The sequence below is a fragment of the Neofelis nebulosa genome, chromosome 6 (assembly GCF_028018385.1).
Source record: "Neofelis nebulosa isolate mNeoNeb1 chromosome 6, mNeoNeb1.pri, whole genome shotgun sequence".
NCBI classification, from domain to species: Eukaryota; Metazoa; Chordata; class Mammalia; order Carnivora; family Felidae; genus Neofelis; species Neofelis nebulosa.
In genome coordinates, this window is record NC_080787.1 from 35,287,572 (window position 1) to 35,310,652 (window position 23,081).

Here is a 23,081-nt window from a genome sequence, read left to right on the forward strand (position 1 = left end):
CCCAGAATGGACGAGATTTACTAGACCACCCCGCCCACTAGGCTGAAATTACCCTCGGCAGGTGCCACTTCTGAGCCCGGTGAGCTCTGGGGGAAAGGACCCAGGCGGGGCGGGCCAGGTGGTAAACTGAGCTCAGCGCCTGGCGCGCTCGCACTTCCTCTAGTTGCGCTCGGCCTCCATCTTCCACCTCAGAAAGGCCACCGCTCCGAGCCGGAACTGCTAGTGCTTGGAGGGCGCTGTATCCCACTCTGACTCATCCTTGGGGGCGGACGTGGGAGCATGGGGAAGTGGAGGGGCAACCATAGGAAACAGAAAACTTAAGGGAGGATATGGCATATTTAGGACTGTGAAGTGTGCAAATGCTGGTGAGCCATTTGGTGCACTGAAAACAGGAGAAACCACAGTTATAAAACACCACCTTTATTATAAATACCAAGAATCCAGAGTGTGTTTATGGGCCAGCATATGCCTTTAGTCCTATTGGAAAGTATTCTTTCTGTATGTTCTAAAGTTCTTCTCATTTTCAGGGTTCTATCCACAACAAACCTGGCTCTAAACCCAGTTACACTAAGGGGTTATGAACTCTGTTTTCTTCCAAGAAATCTGCATTATCAAGAGGAGCTTGGAGACGGGGTAACACTCGTGGCAGAATTTCAGGCATCGTTCTAGGATGTCACTCCTCCTAGAAGCAGCTGTCTATTGTGCAGCTCTGGTAACACCTTTGTTCCCAAATTCTCCACTACAGAGGGCAGAAAAACAAGGGAGGGAGGTGGCATGTGCAGGTCTGAGAAGGCTTTCATTCTGGAGCACCTGACCCGTCAGCAGCCTGCATCATGTCCCAGTAGCGTCCGTTCCTCTCCATGAGCTGCTGGTGGGTTCCTGCTTCACAGATGGTGCCTCCTTCCAGAAAAAGGATTTGGTCAGCCTGCTCCACCAAGCTGAGACACTGGGTGATGAGAAGCACAGACCTAGAGCCCCGCTCAGGGCTTTTGTATAGGAGCTGCTCCACCTGAAAAAAGACACAGACTCTGTCAAGAACCCAGGGAGACACCTGTGTTTCCAGAGCAGGGGCAGATCTCACCAGGATCACTGCCACCTCTGCCAACAACCCCAAGGAGCTGAAGATTCTTGTTCTGAGTGCTCCTCTGTCCAGCCTTTGATTTGTTAAGGACTGTTTACATGAGGTGGTGAGAGCAGAATAAAAGTCAGAGTCCTGTGGTGAAACCCATAAGGGAAGAGTAAAGGGTATCAAATAGTCTCTCCTCTCTACCTATAAACTGGGCATTTTCTATTCTGTTTTAAAGAAATATAACTTAGTGGTAAAGAGCATGAGCATTCAGTTCAGGCAGGCTTGCCTTTGGGTCTACGCTCCGCTATTCAACAGCTCTAAGACAGTGAGCAGGCTACTCAGCCTCTCTTAGCCTCCATTTTATCGTCTGTAGAACGAGGATAACAACACCCAGCTCACAGGCATTTATGATTAGTAAATAAGTGAGACAGTACATGGAGAGAGCCTAGTAGCATGTCTGGCACATAGTAAAAGAGTAAAAGCTCAATTGATATTAATATTGTTAGGATGGTCTTCTTATGTTTGGCTTCAGAGATTCAGAGTCTGTAGATAGTCTCTTTGAATTGGTTCTAAGCATCTTGGGGAGCAGCTGTTGGGAACTGAGAATTCCAAGGATTGGTTTGGATAATTATGTTAGTACACCTCACACAGGATGAATGAAGGAGGGAAGATTGGGTGGGATATAGTCACTAACAAAATGTCTCTCTCACCCGTAACTGGCTATTTGCATCAAGGGCACTGGTAGCATCATCCAAGATGAGTACACGTGGTTTCCGGATCAGTGCTCGAGCCCAGGCCACTGCCTGTCGCTGACCCCCTGATAGCTGGCTCCCAGCCTCGCCTACCTCTGCAGAGATAAGAGCCCAGGTGAGGCCTGGACAACCACATGTGCGTCCACATGCTTGCCTGCGGGTGCGCGCACGCATGCACACACACCCCCACACCCCCCCCCCCCCCACACACACACACCCCAAGGACTGGATGCATTCACTTTCCTTCTGGGAAGGTGAAGAAGTTCGGAAGATGTGAGGATGAAGAAGCCATAGGAAAAAGATCCTACAACTTCAAACTGATCTCAGTGTGTTGGGAAGAATGCTGAATAAAGGTTTCAGTAAAGATGTCTGGGTAATGACACGAGCTAAGAGAGCACCTGTGTTATAGCCCTGAGGGAGTTCAGAGATGAAGCTATGGGCTCCAGACTCCATTGCAGCAGCTATGACTTCCTCCATAGTTGGCTTCTGGACCAGGCCATAGGCAATATTTTCTCGAAAACTCCTTCCAAATAGCTGTGGCTCTTGTCCCACTGCAGCCACCTGGGACAAAATATGATGAAGAGGCATAGAACAAGGAACACAGGAGTATGGTTATCTAGAGACTGATGACTCAAAATCTTTACTGAAAGCATATCACAAAATTCCACACCACAGCCTCTCTCCTGACTACACGCCATCTCCACTCAAGGTCCATCACTCCTTAGCCCTCCTTTCAGAGTGCTTGGTGACAGTGTCCGTTGAGAGTTCTTCTTACTCAATGCCCCCTGCCCTCCCCCATGCCATCTTCTTGCTCACCCGTGTGTGCAGGTAGCGATGCTCATATTGGGGAAGGGGCTTCCCATCCAGCAGCAGCTGCCCCGTTGTGGGCTGGTAGAGATTCTGGAGCAGGGCAGCCACGGTGCTCTTCCCAGACCCATTGGGCCCCACCAGAGCCATCACCTGACCAGGATGCAGGGTGAATGTCAGCCCCTGGAGGCCAGAGAATCAAAAAAGAAAAGAGGCAGACTAAGGCCTTGAGTCTGTCATTGTCTTGTTACATAGCATGATGTCTTACCCCAGAGAAGAAAGGGAGAAAAAATTGGGAAATACAGCCACTCCTACCCTCCCATAGGCATAGACCTCTGTTCCTCAGGGATGACAGCTCCCCAAGGAGTAGAGATGGAAGGTGAGGCAAAAACCAGAGCAAGGACCAAGGACTGCTATGCCACACACTTGGTATTACATATCATGAGAAAGCAGAAAAAAAAAATCACATTCTAAATCACAACTGGAAACCAAAAGAAAAGACAGAAGACTAGAGACAGATTTTGCTTCAGCAATTCCTTAGGATGTGAGACCCTTCCCCCTGAGAGCCTCTTCTCCCATCCTCTTTAGAAATCCAAACCCGTTCTTGAGTGTGGGGCAGTTGTACGGAGTAGAAGGTGCTCATCTTTGCCTTCGAAGGATTAGGAAGCATCTATCTGAACCTTGTGTTAAGCAAGCTGAAGGCAGGAAGGAAGTTTAGGGTGGCAGAGTCGAGAGTGCGGCCGGTGAACACCAAGGATCAGTAGGTTGTACCTGCAGCACTGGGACATCTGGACGGTTTGGGTAGGCAAAGGAGACATCTTGAAACTGGACACAGCCCTTCAGGTTTACGGAAGTCAATACACCACTGGCAGGACAGCGAGGAATCCGGTCCAGGTATTCAAATATTTTCTCTGAAGAGCCCACAGCCTTCTGTACCTTGGGGTAGGTGGAGAGCAGTACCTGGAGGCGAGGTATGAGTATTGAGAAGGGGGAGAACGAATCTGCTTGCCAAGGTTATGTGATATGAGAAGGGTAAAGAACAGAAGGAAGGTGACACAGGTGGTGACAGAACGTGGGACAGAAAAGCACGGGAGAATGAAAATGGAAGGATCTCACCTGAACTACCTCGGTGAACTGGATCTGGTAGAGAATAAATGTGACAAGGTCCCCATTGCTTACAGCCCCACTTGTCACCAGCCGCCCACCGATGTATAGGATTCCCACCTTCAGCAGCATCTCTGAGAGCTGTGGGAAAGCCACAGAGAAAAGTGATGGGGTTGAAAAATCTCGAGAGAGGTGCAAAGAACTAGACTCATTAGTCATTATGAAGATGTAAAGTCCCTTTCCCCCAGGTAAGAGCCAGAGGCTCCCCAGGGGGAAAGGAAGAACGCCGCGTGGGGACTCCATGGTGTCTTCCTCGGTTACACCACAGAAGCCATCACCATCATTATCGTTTTTGAGGAGCATTTTGCTCTTCACAAAAGGCTTTCATGAATGTAGTGCCATCTAATATTCATATCAACAACGCCGTAGACAAGGTCATACCAATGAGGAAACGGTCTCAAGAGAAAATAAGTTACTAGCCCTTGGTCATAGAGCTAGTTAATGGCAGCCACCAAGCCAGGAATTCCCAAATATGGCTCTGGTTCTCTTTCCATTATATAATGGCTCTCACTAGCACATCCACAGAGTCCCAGCATGATGCAGGACCAGGTGCAGGAATTTATGGCTCCCTGAATGCTGCCTGAGAGGCAAAGGAAGGCCCTGGGACTGGAAAACGTGGCCTCTCCCTAAAAAGGGGGCTGGATGGACTCTGCGTACCTTGGTGAAAGGAAGCCATCCAGAGGGCCTAAAAAGAGGGAGGCAGTTAGGAACGCTGAGTAGGATGAGAACACCGAACCAACCATTGCCCAGTGGAGGAGGAGTGTGGAACAGAGTCATGGAAAAGGGAATGGAGTCAAGGCATCTCAGGGGCAAGGGAATAGGCATTTATCTCCGGGTGCTCACATTGATGGTCCAGAGGTCAACTGCATAGGCCAGAGCCTCCTTCTGATGGAGTGTCTTCATATCCTGCAGCTTTTGCCTAAACTTCTGGGCCTCACCCTCCTCATTGGCAAAGCTCCGGACTGTGGGCATAGCTGACAGAACCTCAATGGCCACCTGGCTGGATTCTGCCAGAGATTTCTGGACCTGTGCTGCCAGTGCCTGTGGAGACATGGACAAGAGATGTCACACAGGGTTGGCAGACCGTAAGGGACACTAATACCTGAGTTACCTAGTTGGAGATTAAAGGTGAGAAGAGGCAGCTGAATGAAGAAAAGCAAAAGGGGCACCGTTATACTCCCTGGATACTAAAGAGGCACACAGGAGAGGAAATCACTGACAAGGGTCGTAGAGAATCATAATCTTGAGACCAGTGATCATGTTTGTAAAGGAAGATTGTGGGCAGAAGTTAGAAGAGAGTACACACAGAACATGGAGCTCAACGCTGAGCAATCCAGGAACATGGCTTATAGGGCCAGGGAGTCCTGTGAAGATGGGGAATCAAGTGAGGGAGCCAGGAAAGAACCCTGAGAGGAATGAATTCTGCCTAGTCTGGGAAACGAAGGTCTGTGTAGGGTGAGGCATCTCCCTGGACATACCTGGTACCATTTCCCCAGCGTCTTAGGCATAAGAAAAAGCAGAGGCAGGATGACCAGGGTGACCATGGTGAGGGACAGTGACCCCCAGAGCATGAGCCCCAAGAGACACAGCCCCCGCACCAGGTACCACAAAGACAGGTTCAGCTTCTCACTCAGAGACTCACTCAGGGTGGATGTGTCCTCTGTCACCCGAGAAGTGATGGCTCCTGCCAGGGATTGGGAAGAAGACAGTGGATTAATGAGAGGCTCTGGTAGGTGGGACTAGCAATGAGCCAGGGGGAAGGGAAGGGGGGACAACATGATGTTCTGAGGAGGCTGAGGAAAACAAGGTAAGGGGGAGAGGGCAGTTGAGGGATCTCAGTGTAGGGAGAATGAGTATTAGAAAGAAAAAGCCTAGGGGCGCCTGGGTGGCTCAGTTGGTTAAGCATCCGACTTCAGCTCAGGTCATGATCTCACAGTTTGTGAGTTTGAGCCCCCATGTCGGGCTCTGTGCTGACAGCTCAGAGCCTGGTGCCTGCTTTGGATTCTGTGTCTCCCCCTCTCTCTGCCCCTCCCCTGCTGGTGCTCTGTCTCTCTATCTCAAAAATAAACATTTAAGAAGGAAGGCAGGGAGGGAGGGAGGGAGGGAGAGAAAGGAGAAAGCCTGGCGGAAGGAAGGAAGGAAGGAAGGAAGGAAGGAAGGAAGGAAGGCAGGCTGCCCATGTGAATTTCCATTTCTCTGACAGATTTTTGTTCCTTAAAGAACACGAATACCCCATGCTGCATACAAGGGCAAGAAGAGCTTAAGCTGGTCACACAACAGAGCTGGAGAAAAACAGAGGGTGCTGCTAGAAAGCAGTCCAGAAAACTATACTGAGCACTGGGCTGGGAATCAAGAGACGGGTTCTATCCCCAAGCTCCTCTCTATCCATAGGTGACCATGCCAGTTTCAGCATTTAGGGTCCAGGTGTCAGTTTCCTTCCCTGTAAAATAGGCAGTTGGACTCTGTGACCTCCAAATTTCCAGGTTTGAAATTCTGTAGCTTCTATCTAAATAGACACATAGGGATAAATCATGGAAAAATCTTAGATGGAAAAAATTCAGAATATTATAACATAACATAACATAACATAACATAACATAACATAACATAACATTTTTGCTCTTGAGGTATATCGAGAATAAGAAATGACAATGTCTATGTGTGAGAGAGACCAAAGTTATAAGTAAAAGAGGATATATGGCGCATATAGGGAGAATGTAGATATAGAACGAAAGAGTTTCATGACACACCTGTTTGGTTCTTTTGGAAAAACTCTGTTTCCTGGCGCAAAACAGCCTGAAATACTTCTCCCTGAAACTGGCTGTGCACACGACCCATGGTGCTGTTATAGATCCCATCACCCACGAACTCCAGCACTGCGCTAGAGAGAGATGGAGAGAAAAAGGATCGGGGTGTGTTCAGAGGACAGAGAGTAGGTCCCAAAGAAGTGCACTTTGGACAGCTGCCCCAACTTCTATCTCCCCCTTTTTCTGGGCCCCCCATTCTCAACCTTCCGCCTTCATTCACCCCCAGACCTGGCTGTGGTGAGAATGGACATGAGCGTTATGTATCTCATGAAACCAGAAGCTGTCCCATCTTGCAGAATGAAGTCAACAAGGCGGCCGGTGAAGAACGGCATGGCCATCTCCCCTGGAGAGAGAAAGAAGGGACCGGTCAGCCAAGCAGATAAGCTCCAACCAGACTGCTCCCCCCCCTCCAGCCCATCCCACTGTTTCACTGTCACCAGTATCCTGAGGGCACCAGCAGAAAGAGGACACTGAGAACACAGCCCTGCGCCTGAACAGGTCACCTTGGAACTCACAACCTTGAGCCCCACCAGACTTTTGTGCGTTTGCTTAGGAAGGCCAGAGGTCATAGGGTGTGCTGACCAGAAGAAAGGACTGGCCCCAGGTGGCCGGTGAAGCAACGTCTGAGGTAGCATTGGAGTCCACGACTCCTGACTCCGACCCAGTCCAGAGCTCTTTCCTGGTGGTCTTCTCACGACCAGAGCTGGGTCGCCTTCCCCCGATCCACATTTCCCAGAACCCACATTAACCGATCTCACTGCCCATTACTTTTGATGCCCGCCCAGTCCCCTACTGTCCGTCCCTCTTACCCGCATCCCTCTTACCAAGACAGGAGAGGACACACAAGACCAACAGGAGCGGGACGCGTCGTATCTCTGAACCCAGGCAGCCTACAAGCCGGCGCACCGCACCTCCTGAACCTCCGTGACTTTCCGGCACACAAAGTTCCCTGAGCTTATGCCAAATGGCAGCGGCAGGCAATGCTGCTACATAACTGAGGGCGAAGGCATCCAGGCGACTTCCCCAGTGCAGGATCCTGGAGCTGTGAGAATCCCTGGGAACTCTCCATGAGCTCAGCTCTCGGAACAAGGCAAGTCCCGGCAAGGCCAAGCTCAGCGCCGCCGCCAACGACTGCAAAGCAGCCAGCCAGCCCCGGACTCCTGCGCTTTCGCTCCCGGAACCGACCGTTGCCCTGAGAACCCCACCGGCCCCCAGCCACAGCACAGCCCAGCGGCTCAGGCCCACCACCCAGACCCGGAGCAGCGGCAGCGCGGTGGGCACCAGCACGGAGCATATTCCGGGGAGCGCGCCCCGGAGCAGCACCCAGTCGACGAGAACCAGCAGCGCTATCCCCAGCCACGCGAGGGAAGTTCGGGAAGGGCAGAGGCACCCGCAAGGCCTGGGGGGCCCAGAGCTGGCCATGGGCGCGCGGGCGCTGCCGGGGGTCGCGCCCCCGCCTGGGACTCTCCGCTGTCCCCGCCGTGCCGGAGGCTCTGGGTGCCGATCGAGTCTGTGCCGGTGAGGGCGCAGGGGCCGGCGGCCGGGAGAAGAGGGAAGGAAGGGCGGAGGCAGGGCTTTCGGAAAGTCCCGGGAACGTCAGGTTCAGGCCGCTCTAGCTAGAAGCCAGCCGTTTCGCGGAAAGGGAAAACGAAAGCGGCAGGCTGCTCTGTAGGCAGGCCGGATCTGTAGATCCGCCCCCCTTCAGAATGTGGCCCGCCCAGACTATTTTGGGAGAAGGCGTGGGAATCTGATCTGAGGTTCTGGAGAGAGAAATCTTGAGGCTCCGCCTTCTCCATCAAGCACACTCGTCCTTCCTTTCATTGCTACCTCTTGCGGATCCCACTTGTCGGGACTTTCTTTACCCCAGCCTTGGGACTTTCTTAACCCCAGGCCTTTTCGTCACTTGTCTCTGGGCAGTTCTGTCCTAAGTAGGTTAGCGCCTGGTGCGAAGCCGCACCGAAAGGACCCCGGCGCCCCCTAGCGGTCTTGGTGAGGGCGCGGGGCTATATAGGCTGAGTGCTGCCCTCGGTCCCAGGAAGAAAACCAGTGCCCCAGGCGGCAAGGAGCGCGGCGCCTCGCGGAGATGCTGCGGTCTGGCGAGGTCCACACTGGGGTAAGTAGTCTGTGCTAGAGGTTTAGCAGAGGGGTGGAGAAGGTGGCAAGACAGGGGGACCCCGAAAGCTCTGAGGTGTGAATATGGTGACTAACAGAGTGAGAAGGTAGTTTGTGGCAGTCAGTCAGTGCTTGTAGAGATGCCCTGCGATGAATACAGGGCATGTCTATTCTGAAGAGGGTCTTGAAGGGGTCCGCGAAGGACTAGGCGCGCGACGCTGGTGGAGAAGGAGGTGCTTTGGCTTTTAGCTGGAAGTGTCGAGGGGAAGCTTCTCTGAAGCGCTTTCGCTTTCAACTCTGGACTAGAGAGAGGGGCTGGTTAAATCAAGGAAGGGGGTCGGAGAAGGTGCAGATGGATGAAGAAATGGTGCCCTGGGTGAAGTAGGAGCGCGCTTGGGAGAGGAGAATATGGGCACTGATTCAGAAGGGACAGCTCATCACACAGATCTTTGATAAACTGGCCCCTGCGTAACTCATACCCCCAGCCCTGATAATGGGGGTTCCTTGTGAGCTGGTGGTGCCCTTCACCAGCGTGATCCACGAAGGCTCCTGCTTGGCCCAGGTGCTGCTGTGCTCCCTTCCCTGGGTCGTCCCTGCCCACTCCCATCCGCCCGCCCTGGCTCAAGGCTGGCTGGCTTCTGCTCCCAAACTACTGCCACCACCCTTGGCTTGGGGGCAGCTTTGTCTTAGAGAAATAACCTCTAGAATAGGGCTGCCCTTATTCAATGGCCCTCTCTTCATGGTAAGTCAATATGTCTGAAACCACACTCAGGGCTATAGCCCTGGGGTCCAGAGTAACCTATGGGGTGATGAGAATGCACTAAAACCATTTATAAGGTAGAAAATCTCCCCTCCCTGCCTGATGAGCAGTGTGGGAAGTAGGAAACAGAAGTCAAAACAAGAGGTGGGAGTTAGACCTGGGTTTTAGTCCCAGTCTGCTATTAACTCTGGGTGACCTTGATAAGTCAGTTGCCTCCTCTATGATTCAGTCTCCTCATTCAAACCAAGAATCTTTAAGGCTCTTTCCAACTCAACAGGAGTAGAAACCGTATAGCTTTATTCCTTTCACCTTCCTGAATTCTTTTCCTTGATTTCTTTTCTTGACCTGAAAAAGTCAGCTCAAACTCCCCCAACAAGCCGCCTCAACGGTACAGATCTCTTCCCCTAGCTACTGTTGATCTCTTGATCAGAAATCCTTAAATGAAAGCTTCATGTTAAATCATCCTGGCTGCTTCCCTCCTTACTAATGCATGACCCTGCTAACCACTGCGGCCCTTGATGTTTTCTGCTCTTTAATAAGCTAGTTAAGGGGGATGTGGGGTAGAAAATTGTGGGCCAAAAGAAGACATGACCCTGTTTCCCAAGGTCACAGTCACTTGCTCTGTGTTGGGTCCGTACCATATCTGCACACACACACACACCAAGCACACGTGGTGGAAGTAATTCACCTGTGGGGCTGCCTTGCACCACAAGTACTGGGGCGCCAGCGATTGAAAGTGCCCCCCGAGCCAAATGTCTATCTCTGAAAACCTCATCCCACCTCTTTCTTTATAGTTGGGAAGGATTCTACTTAGGAAGGTTGGGACCTACGGATGTGATTCTTTCGACGAGGCTATGACCTTCTCTTGCAGCTAGGAGAGAAGATAGAGAAAATGGGAAGATGGAAGGGAAATCCCGTATTGGGAGTCATCTTGGCCTAAATTACTGTATGACCTTGAGCCAGTCACCTCCCCTCTCTGGGAATGTTTCCTCATCTGTAACATGAGAGAATCAAGACTCTTCTTGCTCTGACATCCCATCCTCCACATCTCCGCAGACAACCATCATGGCAGTGGAGTTCGACGGAGGTGTTGTGGTGGGTTCTGACTCCCGGGTGTCTGTAGGGTAAGTACCCGTCAAGGTGAATTCTTCTGGAAGGAAGTCAATGGTTCCCAAAACAGATTATTCTTACCCATTCATGAAGAGAGTGGTAAAGTAGAACTTTGAAGAAATTGAGTTAACCTTTCAGAAAGGCCCCTATAATGAGATATATGGCAAGTGTATGGGTCCCTGAATTCATGGAGGAGAATCAGGAGCCTGAATGCTTATGTGGCCTGTCCCTACAGGAGTGGGTATATAAGAATAAGGTATGAGAAGGAGGTAGGATACAAAGATTTCAGGGTCCCTCCTTCCATCTATGTTTAGAAATAGAAAAGATCGTTCTGGGCACCTGGGTGGTTCAGTCAGCTGAGATCTGACTCTTGATTTCAGCTCAGGTCATGATCCCAGGGTCGTGGGATCGAGCCCCAAGTCCTCACTGAGTGTGAAGCCTGCTTAAGATTCTTTCTCTCCTTCTCTCTGTCTCTCTCTCCCACTCATGCTCTCCCCCACTCATGCTCTCTCTCTAAAATGAAATGAAATGAGATGAATAAAATAGAATAAAATAAAATAAAGTAGAAAGGAAAGAAAAGATGGTTCTGCCAAGCAGATATCCTAGCTTCTCATCCGGTACATGTTGAACTAATTTTGTCTCCTCCATCCTGACCAGTTTCCTCATATGCGAAATGGGTATATGGGATTAGGTCAATATTGCTTACTTTATGTCCCAAAGAACACACAACTTCCTCTAGATGGGTATAGTAAAGAAAAATTGCTTAAGCACATTATTCTTAAGGTACTATTTTTTGTTTTATTATAAACTCTAAGCCTGAAAAATAAGTCTAATTTTGATCATTACTTGCAATATTTTGTTTAATTTGAGATGATTTTTTTCCTGCTCTAATCCAAGTATTAAATTTCACGTACTCTGTGGTGGCTGTTCTCTTGTCAAATAAATTTGACAAACACTGGATGATTAACCTCAAAAATTGTGGCAACACTAACGCTGATGACTGTTGACTCCTTCCCGGCAGAAAGGCAGTGGTAAACCGAGTGTTTAACAAGCTGTCTCCACTACATCAACACATCTATTGTGCTCTCTCTGGTTCGGCTGCTGATGCCCAAGCCATGGTTGACATGGCCGCCTACCAACTGGAGCTCCATGGGTATGAAGCTTTAGGGTTCTCAGTCCACAATCACTAGAGTTCTCCCAACCAGAAAACCACTATAGTGTCCTATTTCAGGAGCACTGCAGTGAAAAGTGGAAAATTCTTGTTTGGACTCCTGTTTTTATTATCTTTGAACTGGCACTTGAATCCCAAACCTGGTTTCTGCATCTGTAAAGTAGAGGTAATTAATAATACCTATCCTATCTCACCCAATGGTTATTTTGAGAATCAAATGATCCATGCGAAAATGACTTGAAAATTGTAAATCACTATCCTAATATAAATAACGAGAAAGAAGATGATGATGTGGCCTACCATACTATCAGGCAGTTACCCTGTGAGAAGCCAAGATCACTGGTGCAGAAATAAAGCTTATCTGCTTTTATCCATAGAGGCAGGGCCGTTGCAGCCAAGAGTTATACAATTGGGGGATGGGTGGGTAGGACAAAGAGTAAAGGAGGGGAACATTGAAATCTTCTTAACAGTTGGTGGTGTGAGATTGGTCTCCCTGTACATGTGGGAGAGAAGCTGGAGTTTGAACTATTACAAGTATGGGTTTCAGATTTCAGGTGTCCCTTGGCAGGGATCATGGTAACAGCACAGGAGGGTGGAACGTCTGGAAATTATATTGACCCCTATTACTAACACTTCCTTTAGGTTGGAACTGGAAGAATGTCCGCTTGTTCTAGCTGCTGCCAACGTGGTAAGGAATATCTCTTATAAATATCGGGAGGACCTGTCTGCACATCTCATAGTAGCTGGCTGGGACCAACGTGACGGGGGCCAGGTGAGTCTTTCCCAATGTACTCCCTCCCTTGGTGTTCCCCACTACCCTAGAGAGGGAGATAGAGGTCATATGTCATTCTAGCAATGAGTTCCAAGGACACTGCCTTTAAAAGCATAGTATAATCTCAACGGATGGGAAAAAGAGATAGTGGGGCTTCGTTGCAGAATAGAGACATCCTGACTGTCTCAGTGGCAAGGAGAGGATTGATGCTTCCATAGTCTGACCTGAGGACACCTCCCCTAGGTGTACGGAACCCTGGGAGGAATGCTGACTCGGCAGCCCTTTGCCATCGGTGGCTCTGGCAGCACCTATATCTATGGTTATGTGGATGCGGCATATAAACCAGGCATGTCCCCTGAGGAGTGCAGGTGCTTCACCACCAAAGGTAACTAACCAAGTGGAAGGGTGCCTGGGGAGGGTTTTCAAACACAGGAAGGAAGTTGAGAGTAAGGAACACAATGAGGAATACATGAGTGACCATTTAATGTCCAAACTGGAACACTTTTGAGAGTGAAAGAATGCAGGACAATGCTACACTAGATGGGACTTCAGAACAAAGGCATAAGTCTGACTGTTTTTTTGAGTACCCCATATTAAAATATACAGTTACTCTATGAATCACTGGTGTGCTAGAGTGGGCTTGGGCTAGCTCATGAGATCAATTGTTAAATATTCAAGGTTCATAAGCTGCTTATTTAGCTATTCATAACTTGAAATCCATTATGGTGAGAGTTTTGAGACCACCAACACCAGGAGATGTTACATATAAAGACTTTATTTTTTTAAGTTGGTTTACCAGCACACCACTTGATATGTGTTCCTAGGAGATGGGTTTTGAGTTCTGAAAGTGGTAGTAAGCTTATAGACAGGACGGGAAGGAAAAGATTTCTGAGGCTAAGTCATTCTCTTTCCCTCTCTCCAACCTGAAACCCTCTGCAGCTATCGCTCTGGCCATGAACCGGGATGGCTCTAGTGGGGGTGTCATCTACCTGGCCACTATTACAGCTGCTGGTGTGGACCATCAAGTAATTTTGGGTAATGAGCTGCCGAAATTCTATGACAAGTGAATCTTCCTCAGACCTCCTTTCCTTATTTTGTAATAAACTGTCTGGGACCAGAACCTGGTATGGTCAATGGAAAATGGGTGCTCAAGGAGATGAAGGTTAGGGGAGGGGGCTTCTTCCCTCCCAGAAGTTAGATACCCTTTCTTTTTTTTTTTTTTTAATTTTTTTTCAACGTTTTTTATTTATTTTTGGGACAGAGATAAACAGAGCATGAACGGGGGAGGGGCAGAGAGAGAGGGAGACACAGAATCGGAAACAGGCTCCAGGCTCCGAGCCATCAGCCCAGAGCCCGACGCGGGGCTCGAACTCACGGACCGCGAGATCGTGACCTGGCTGAAGTCGGACGCTCAACCGACTGCGCCACCCAGGCGCCCCATAGATACCCTTTCTTAATGTGTTCATTCACATTAAAGATCAATACATGACAATTGCTTAAAATTGAATGATTTGTGAGTCTCAAAGAACAATAACAGCCATCAAAACACTGAGCAAGGTATTCGCTAAATGCTTATAAACTTTATCTCTTATAACCCAAACAAAAGAACGTACATGGATTAGACTACTACTTCCATTTACAGACAGATGAAGGCTTAGAAAAGGTTAGTCCCTTAACCAAAGTCAAAGCAAATTCAAAAGCAGAAATCTGGAATTTAGTTCTTTTTTTTTACCGTATGCCCTTCCTCTCCCACTATATGTCTTCCTTGAAATCTGCAACAGTTACCAGCACAGTAGTTGACACTTAAGAAGTTATTACCAGATGCCTGAGTAACTGTTGTTAAACAGGCCGACTTACAGCCCAATCTTTGCCATGCACCTACCAAGTGACAGGACAAGTTATTCCCCTTCTGTGAGCCCTCACTTCCTCTTCTGTCAGGTAAAGATGTTGAGCTACTTCTAAGGTGGGATATGGCTTGGATATCCAATGTCATTTTGCTAATAAGTGAGCAGTTAAGAGATATATTTAACAGAAATCATAGTAGGCTACCCAGGAAGCTGCTGTCTGCTTTTCTTTCTGGATCTCGGGCTTAACATATAAATTCAAAGTACCCTAAAACAAGCCTATGCCCTCGGGAGTATGTGTTTCATTTGGAGGAGAAAAAAAAAATCTAAAATTGTAGAGACTTGAGTTCTTTCTAGCCATGATATTTAATTTATTCTGAAGTTTAAAGTAATAGCTTAAGAACCTATCTCTCCCACTAATCATAACTAGAAACTCTGGAAAGCAGACAAAAAGCAAGTGCGGAAGGACTCTGAACAGTAGACAAAAACAGGTGGGCTATGAGGAGAGCCCAAACTTGGAGAGGAACGCTCCCCATGGGTAGTTTTGGATTTGTCTCCCTCTTTCATCTCCCAGCTTTGTCCTGAAGTCAGGCCTCAGGTGCAAAGCCGCAGTGCCCTAAATTGCCTAGAGAAACATCATTGTTCTGGCTGGAGGAATGGAGGAACCGGGAAAAAGGAACCCTGTGTAGGGGGGAGAGTGCAGGGAGGTTCCCACATGAGGGAGCTGGCTGGAGAAGGGGATTCCTTGATTCTGGGTTGGAACTCTCACGAGTACCGAGTGACCCTGAGATACACAAACGTGAGGCACAGCACGGACTTTTTGAGAGCTGAACTAAGATTTAAGCCTTTTAAAATTAGAAAGCTGTCTTTTTCTTTATTGGCCAATGAATTGTGTCTTGTGTCCCTCATTCCAAAAAGGACTTGTAGCAGTTCACAGAGACAAACACAACTGAAAAAGGGGAAGGAAGAGAAGAAACTGGGGCAGAGAGAAAATAAAGCTAGGAAATAAGTAAAGCCAGGGGATCAAACTAAAATACAAAATGAACATCTTCTGTTAAGATTCTCAGGATCCACATAACAGTAAAAACATATGGTATTTGTCTTTCTCTGTATGACTTATTTCACTTAGCATAACACTCTCCAGTTCCATGGGGGAGGGGAAGAAAAAAAAAAAAGAGGTTAGACTCTGAGGGAGAGAGCCAAAGCATAAGAGACTCTTAAAAACTGAGAACAAACTGAGGGTTGATGGGGGGTGGGAGGGAGGGGAGAGTGGGTGATGGGTAGTGAGGAGGGCACCTTTTGGGATAAGCACTGGGTGTTGTATGGAAACCAATTTGACAATAAATTTCATATTAAAAAAATGAACATCAAAAAGAAAAGAAAAGAAATGGAGTACTGGATTTGTCTTATACTGGCAAACAAGAGCAAATTGTAAAATATTCAGAAATTGTGAAAGACAATTGCTAACCATGGGTATCTTAACATTGGCCATGATTGGAAGTATTTATTCTACAGAAACCAGGAATGTTACATGTCAGAATTTTTTTCCCCAGAGAGCCAGTTTAACAGGGCATATATTTATCAACCAGCTACAGATGGGTAAAAAACAATTGGCTCTGAGCTACAAGGTAGTGAAAACAAAGAAGGAAAGGAAATCAGGTATGAGGTTCAAAAGATTCATATAAAAGGTACAGCACTTGGGGCACCTGGGTGGCTCAGTCGGTTGAGTGTCCAACTTCGGCTCAGGTCATGATCTCGCAGTCTGTGAGTTTGAGCCCCGCATCGGACTCTGTGCTGACAGCCTGGAGCCTGTTTCTGATTCTGTGTCTCCCTCTATCTCTGCCCCTCCCCTGCTCATGCTCTGTCTCTCTGTCTCTCTGTCTCTCTCTCTCTCTTGTCAAAAATAAATAAACCTTTTTTTAATGTAAAAAAATAATAAAAGGTAACAGCACAGGGAATATAATTAATGATATTGTAATAGTGTTGTGTGGTGACAGATGGCAGCTACAACTTGTGTTGGACATAGCATAACATAAACTTGTGGGATCACTATGTTATACACCTGAAACTAATATAACATTATGTGTCAACCATACTTCAATTTTTAAAAATTAACTAAAAAGAAACCATCCAACAAAAACAACTCTATATGCATGAATAAATTTTCAAGTCACATAGAGGATTTGCAAAAACAGGATATGCATGATACCCTAAAGGAAACTACAGTAGATTCCAAAGTATCAGTATCTTTGAAAAAAGCTACATTATATAGCCATATTATACTAAAAGTAGAACTTGATAACAAAAGCATACCTAAAATTCTCACAGTTTGCAAACTAAGAAAGTATTAATGAATAACGTGGATTTAAAAGGCAGTCATGGGGTGCCTGGGTGGCTCAGCCACTTAAGTGTCTGACTTTGGCTCGGGTCATGATCTCACAGCCCATGAGTTCAAGCCCCACTTCGGGCTCTGTGCTGACCATGCAGAGCCTAGAGCCTGCTTCACATTCTGTGTCTGCCCGTCCTCCACTCACACTCTGTCTCTCAAAAATAAATAAGTGTTAAAAAATAACAATAATAGTAAATGATAAATGGCAACGACATTTTAAAAAATAAAAGGCAGTCATGAGAGAAAATAACACGTTTAGAACTAGGTGGTAAAAATGTTGCATATCAAATTTTATGAGATGCAGTTAAAGCAGTACTCAGAATTTTACAGCTTCAAATACATTTATTACAACAAGAAAAGTTAAATATAAATGGCCTAAAATCTCTCCAAAATTTTGAAAAAGAGTGATTGAATAAACTTAAAGCAATAAGAAGGAAAGAAATTATAAAGATAAGAATAGAAAGCAATTTAATAGAGAACAAAAACTATGTAGTAAAAATTCACAAAACCGAAAGCTCCTTCTTAAAAAAATATTTGTAAGATACTCAAATTTAGAACAAGACTGATGATGAATAAAGGGGAGAGAAAATGAAGAAACAAAATACGGAATGAAAAGGGGAGAAGAGCCTACAAATATTACAGATATGAAACTTAATAAAGGGTAAAATTATCAAATCAAATCCAAAATTGAAAAATTTCGATGAGACAGATAGCTCCTAGAAAAATTTAAACTAATGCAATTTGTACAAGAAATAAAAATTTGAGAATACCAATAAATATTGAAGAAATGAAAAAAGTTGCTAATAGCATCTGATAAAAATAATTTTTTTAAATGCCCACATGGTTTCACAGGTGAGTTCCATCAAACATTCAAAGAGTATACAACTCCTATCATATGTGCTTTTTTCCAGAAAATAGAAAAAAGATTAAAGCTGTTCAGCTAATTTTATTAGGCTAGCATAATCTTGATTTCAAAATGAGGTATGGGGAGGGCGCCTGGGTGGCTGAGTTGGTTAAGTGTCCTACTCTTGATTTCTGCTTGGGTCATGATCTCACTTGATTTCGGCTCAGGTCATAATCTCATGGTTAGTGGGTTTGAGCCCCACGTCAGGTTCTGCACTGACAGCACAGAGCCTGCTTGGGATTCTCTCTCCCTCTCTCTCTGCCTCTCTCTCTCTCAAAATAAATAAATAAACATTTTTAAAAGAGGCGGGGGAACAAAAAAGGTAATAGAATGAACTGTTAAGCACAAAGCAACTCACTTTGAATAAAGAATATATACACACAAAACAATACACATTTTTCAAGAATACATATAACCAAAAGATATATACAAAACACAGGAGAAGGGTTGCCTTTGGTGAAGGGAAAGAAACTGGAATTTGGGAAACGTGCATCAAAAGAAATAAATAGTAACAAACATAGAGAAGATTTTGTATGGACCAGTGATGACCATGTGCCACGAACTGAGGAATATAATTCTAATATTTGTGTGTAAGATTTTTTTAAAATTAATGAGTCAAAGAAAATCATAGCTCTGAGAGCAATTTATTCTATATTTCCATGACAAATATTCGATAATTCCCTATTTTTTCCATCTAATTAAATACAGGGAATATAGTTAAAGAGTTCAGTTGAGGATCAGGATTTAGACAGGGGAGATAGAAATTAAAAAAGCTTAGATTCCTCCCTACATTTACAGCATCTCTTTCCAATTAATTATCTCCAGTAATATGTATTTTTTATTCTAAGTCTTTTAGAATCTAATAAACATCCTCTTTTTTATATAATGAGCCAGAATATATGGATTATCTTTGGTCCTCTTTACCAAATTCTTAACTCTGCTGGTTATGGGCATACATTGTAAGAAGAAAACTGTCTTAATTCCATTGACCTTATTCAGAAGCATTGGAAATTGGTTCAACAATATTCAACTTTACCCAACAATGTTTATGACAGAGTTGTATGTGGAGTATAGGTATGTGTAATACAGACTATATGCTCTCAAAAACTCAGAGATGAAGTACAGATATTCAATGTTTATCTAAACTGTGTTGGCAGGGAAGAGAGTGGATTTCTCTGGGAAGTGCTTTCTCTAGGAAATGTAATAGTCAGAGTCCTCTGGGTACTTGGGTACCATATCTGGGTACCATAGCCTAACCCAATTGACACAAAATCAGCCATCACATGGCTTAAGGTGCAACTCTGAGATAAATGTGGTGGGAATGTTGAGGAAGGAAATGGACTAGGTGCTAACCCATTAGGACAGATGAAAGATCACTGAAGTGTCAGACTGACCTCACATCCCAGGTAACATGCAAACAGGTTTTAGATTAAGTTAGGTATCAAACAAATACTGAGTGATTTCATTGAGGATTGTTTGTCCCTACCTTTATGGGCTAGCTGCCTTAGACTGCCTTAGAGAGCATACATAGAAAAAAGAACAAATTAAAAGCTTTTCATCCAAACTCAAGACATGAATGAGAAATTCTAAAAACCACTGTAGCAGTTTTAAAGGATACCTTTTCTTCTGTACCCTAGCACAGATGTAGATGAGGGTCATAGAGCCATTAATTGTATAACCCCACAGTGTCTCTTATGCTAAGGTAAGGCCACTGGTTGGGAAGATTCGGGCCCTGAGATATGACATGGTGATATATGAACAGACACAGGGAAGTCAGACAACTGTGAATCCTCAATCTCCCAAACATCTTTGCTAGAAGAAGCAGACCCATTGCATTAGTTATTTATTACCCTGTCATACCCACTCTATTGGTTATCTATTGCTGTGTAACAAATGGCACCAAAATTTAGCAGCTTAAAATAATAAACATTTACTTTGGGGCATTATTGGGACAATAGGAGACATTTGAATATGGACTGTGTATTTGATAATATTGTATCAATTTTAAGTGTCTTGGGGGTGATGCTGGTGGTATTGTGGTTATGTAGGAGAAATATCCTTGTTCTTGAAACACACATGCCAAACTATTGATGGATGCATTGTCATAACGTCCACAGATTATTCTCAAATGGTTTAACAAAATAGTTCCTCAATGGTAAATAGATAAATAAAATGTACTATATTCACACAATGGAATCCTATATAAGAAATCCATATGAATAAACTAATAATTCAATAGCATGGATAAATCTGATAGAAACAATATTGAGTGAAGAAGGCAGACACACAAAAAATATATACAAGTATCTTTCAGTTATATATTGCTGTGTAGCAAACCACCCCTAAATTTCATGACTTAAAACAAAACCAATCATTTTATTATCTCCTGAGAGTCTGTAGGTTAACTGGGCTTTAGGAGGTACTGATGTAGCCCATGAACCAAAGCATTTATTCATGGCAGATCCTCCACACAGCATCTCACATTCCATATATGGACAACAGTTATGTTTTCTGGCTGACTATGGGGTTCCACAATCCTTAGAATACTCTAAAACTTGCCCTGCATTATGAGTCCTGCCTCCCCAGAGTAGAAAATCAGAAAACTCAATTCCCTAGGCCATCTTTAAAGCTAGGGCACCAATCAAATTCATCCACCTGTGACTTCAGTTCAACACCGAGCAACAGAAGAAAATGGAGGTCCACTCTGCATTTATTTCACTAACAAAGGTGACAGAAGAAGTAACTGGCTTTTGGGGAAGCAGTGGTTAAAAAAAAAGAAGTTCCTGGAACAGAAGTTGTTGAGGAGGTGTCTTCAATACCAATTGTGGTAAAGTCCCGTTCCTAACAACAGAGGAAAAAGCAAGCTTTAGAAGAAGTGGGACAGCAGCAGTGATGCAGTTTATCAGACATATTCTGTGTCTGGGTGGGGGAAGGGGTGCGGGGGGGGGGGTGTCTTGTCCTGTTTATAATGAGCCTTCCATCTGTTGTCTCCACATTTCTACTCTAAAACCCTAAGTCTGAGAGAAATGTATTTTTTGGACTTTTTGAAGTCTTATCAAACTCATTAATGAAGGACCCAGGAAGAATAAAAGAGACTTGATTCAAAGACAAAAAAAAGGGGGTGGGGGTGAGAGAGAGATTTGCAAAACCAAGATGAATGTAGTCAGGAAAAATTGCTGTTAGAGATTCAAAATGATTAATGTACAACAGAGCAATAAAATCACAACCTTGACATATCTTCTTTACCAGAGAAAAAGCAAAGCCATCATACCTTATCAGCTTTCTACAGATTAATCTCTAATAGTACAAGGCTGGCTGGGTTCTTTTTAGTCAAGTTACAATCCCTAACACACCCAGATTGTGATCAGGCAGAATTATGAGAAAGTATTCAAGTATGAGAGTGAATAATCAAGCAAGCAAAATTTTTGCTTTATTTCTAATTTTTAGAGCAGTTTTTCCTGTATAAATAAGATTTTTCAGAACATTTTCAGTAATGTTCTAATTCAGTATCATTAGATGGACAGTCTCTTTTATTCAGCCAGTTTAGATTTCAGACATAAAGACTTCCTCGTTGCGTGTTTGACAAAGGCAAGGTCTTATTATTTATTTTTACTGAAGTATAGTTGACACACAATATTATATTAGTTTCAGATGTACAACATAGTAATTTGACATTTATATACATTAAAAAATGGCTATCACAATAAGTCCTATTATCATATGTCACCATGTGTAGTTATTACAATATTATTGACTATATTCCCTATGTTGTACTTTACTTCCCTGTGATTTATTATAACTGGAATTTGTACTGTTTAATCTCCTTCACCTATTTAACTCATCCTCCCACTCTCCTCCTCTCTGGCAACCACCAGTTTGTTCTCTGTGTTTATAAATCTATTTCTGTTTTGTTTTGTTTTGTTTGTTTTGTTTGTTCATTTTGTTTTGTTTTTTAGATTCTACATATAAGTGAGATCATACAGTATTTGTATTTCTGATTTATTTCACTTATTTTACCCTCTAGGTTTATCCATGTTGTCTCAAATGGCAAGATTTCTTTCTTTTTATGATTGACTAATATTCCTCTGTGTGTGTGTGTGTGTGTGTGTGTGTGTGTGTGTGTGTGTAGACCATGTCTTCTTGACCCATTCATCTATTGATAGACACTTAGGTTGCTTTCATGTTATATCTTGGCTGTCATAAATAATGCGGCAATAACTATAGGGTGCATTTTTTTTTTCAAATTAATGTTTTTGTTTTCTTTAGGTGAGTACCCAGAAGTGGAATTGCGTGTATGGTACTTCTATTTTTAATGTTTTGAGGAACTTCAAATTATAGGATTATTTGTTCTTGTTCTGTGAAAAATGCCATTGGTGTTTTGGTAGAGATTACATTGAATCTCTATATTGCTTTGGGTAGTACAGACATTTCAACAATATTAATTCTTCCAATCCATGAGCACAGCATATCTTTCCATTTATATCTATCATTTTCAGTTTCTTTCATCAATGTTTTATAATTTTCAGAGTACAAGTCTCACCTTCTTGGTTAAGTTTATTCTTATGTATTTTATTCTTTTTGATACAATTGCAAAAGGAATTGTTTTCTTAATTTCTTTCTGATAGTTATTATGATATAAAAATATAACCAATTTCTGCATATTAATTTTGTATCCTACAACTTTACTGAATTCATTTGTTCTTCTAAAATTTTCTGGTGGAGTCTTCTCCCCTTTCATTTCTGATTTCATTTATTTTCCACCCCGCATCTTTCTCTCTCTTTTTTTTAATGAATCTGGCTAAAAGTTTATGAATTTTGTTTATCTTTTCAAAAACCAGATCTTGGTTTCATTGACCTTTTCTATTGAGTTTTTGGTTTCTTTTACATTTATTAAGTTCATTATAATCTTTATTATTGCCTTCCTTCTACTGGCTTTAAGATTTGTTTGTTCTTTTTCTAGCTCCTTTAGTTGTAAGGTTAGGTTGTTCATTTGAGATTTGTCTTGTTTATTGAGGGAGGCCTGTGTTGCTATAAACTTTCCTCTTAGAAACTGCCTGTGCTATGTCCTGAAGATTTTGGACTATTGTGTTTTCATTTTTATTTGTCTCCATTTATTTTTTATTTACTCTTTGATTTTTTTAGAATGACCCATTGGTTGATTAGTAGCATTTCTGTTTAGCCTCCATGTGTTTGTGCTTTTTCAAGGTTTTTCTGTGTACTAAAGCAGTCCTATAATTCCAGTGCTTAAACCCGTAAGTTTGTTCTCTCATTCTAATATCTGCAATATCAAGAATCAACAATACTTAATAGAGTCATTTCCAATGAGCTTCTGAGATTGTTGTTTTCTATTATTTCTGCCAGAAGACAAAAAAAATTCTTTTTAATGTTTATTTTTGAGAGAGAGACAGAGTGCAATGAGG

General features: G+C 44.3%; 2 protein-coding genes across 5 annotated transcripts; one reads left to right on the forward strand and one right to left on the reverse strand.

The window, feature by feature from the left end:
• Positions 1–404: 404 nt before the first annotated feature.
• On the reverse strand, positions 405–8,195 carry TAP1 (transporter 1, ATP binding cassette subfamily B member). The gene is made up of 11 exons (XM_058733498.1): positions 7,424–8,195; positions 6,828–6,942; positions 6,543–6,673; positions 5,271–5,476; positions 4,636–4,833; positions 3,745–3,873; positions 3,400–3,588; positions 2,638–2,811; positions 2,220–2,382; positions 1,780–1,916; positions 405–1,009 (listed from the first exon to the last, which is right to left on the reverse strand). The coding sequence occupies exons 1-11, from the start codon at positions 8,019–8,021 to the stop codon at positions 797–799; spliced, it is 2,253 nt and encodes a 750-aa protein (XP_058589481.1). The 5' UTR covers positions 8,022–8,195; the 3' UTR covers positions 405–796.
• A 202-nt stretch (positions 8,196–8,397) lies between these two features.
• On the forward strand, positions 8,398–13,644 carry PSMB9 (proteasome 20S subunit beta 9). 4 transcript variants are annotated; one of them, XM_058733505.1, is made up of 6 exons: positions 8,398–8,712; positions 10,343–10,595; positions 11,603–11,734; positions 12,395–12,524; positions 12,768–12,909; positions 13,464–13,644. In XM_058733505.1, the coding sequence occupies exons 2-6, from the start codon at positions 10,537–10,539 to the stop codon at positions 13,589–13,591; spliced, it is 591 nt and encodes a 196-aa protein (XP_058589488.1). In that variant the 5' UTR covers positions 8,398–8,712; positions 10,343–10,536; the 3' UTR covers positions 13,592–13,644. The 4 variants fall into 4 exon arrangements, with proteins under 4 accessions (XP_058589488.1, XP_058589487.1, XP_058589486.1 ...); XM_058733504.1 differs by having other exon boundaries at positions 10,343–10,593; positions 11,598–11,734; XM_058733503.1 differs by having other exon boundaries at positions 10,528–10,595.
• The last annotated feature ends 9,437 nt before the right edge of the window (positions 13,645–23,081 follow it).

What these genes read in the sequence shown, in the direction of transcription:
- PSMB9 (XM_058733502.1), top strand. Translation starts at nt 8,683, where the DNA reads ATGCTGCGGTCTGGCGAGGTCCACACTGGG. An exon ending in CTGGCGAGGTCCACACTGGG is followed by an intron (nt 8,713 to 10,527) that starts GTAAGTAGTCTG and finishes ACATCTCCGCAG; the next exon opens with ACAACCATCATGGCAGTGGA. An exon ending in TACCAACTGGAGCTCCATGG is followed by an intron (nt 11,735 to 12,394) that starts GTATGAAGCTTT and finishes CACTTCCTTTAG; the next exon opens with GTTGGAACTGGAAGAATGTC.
- TAP1 (XM_058733498.1), bottom strand. Translation starts at nt 8,021, where the DNA reads ATGGCCAGCTCTGGGCCCCCCAGGCCTTGCGGGTGCCTCTGCCCTTCC. An exon ending in ATCGCTACCTGCACACACGG is followed by an intron (nt 2,383 to 2,637) that starts GTGAGCAAGAAG and finishes ATTTTGTCCCAG; the next exon opens with GTGGCTGCAGTGGGACAAGA. An exon ending in ATGCAAATAGCCAGTTACGG is followed by an intron (nt 1,010 to 1,779) that starts GTGAGAGAGACA and finishes GTCTTTTTTCAG; the next exon opens with GTGGAGCAGCTCCTATACAA.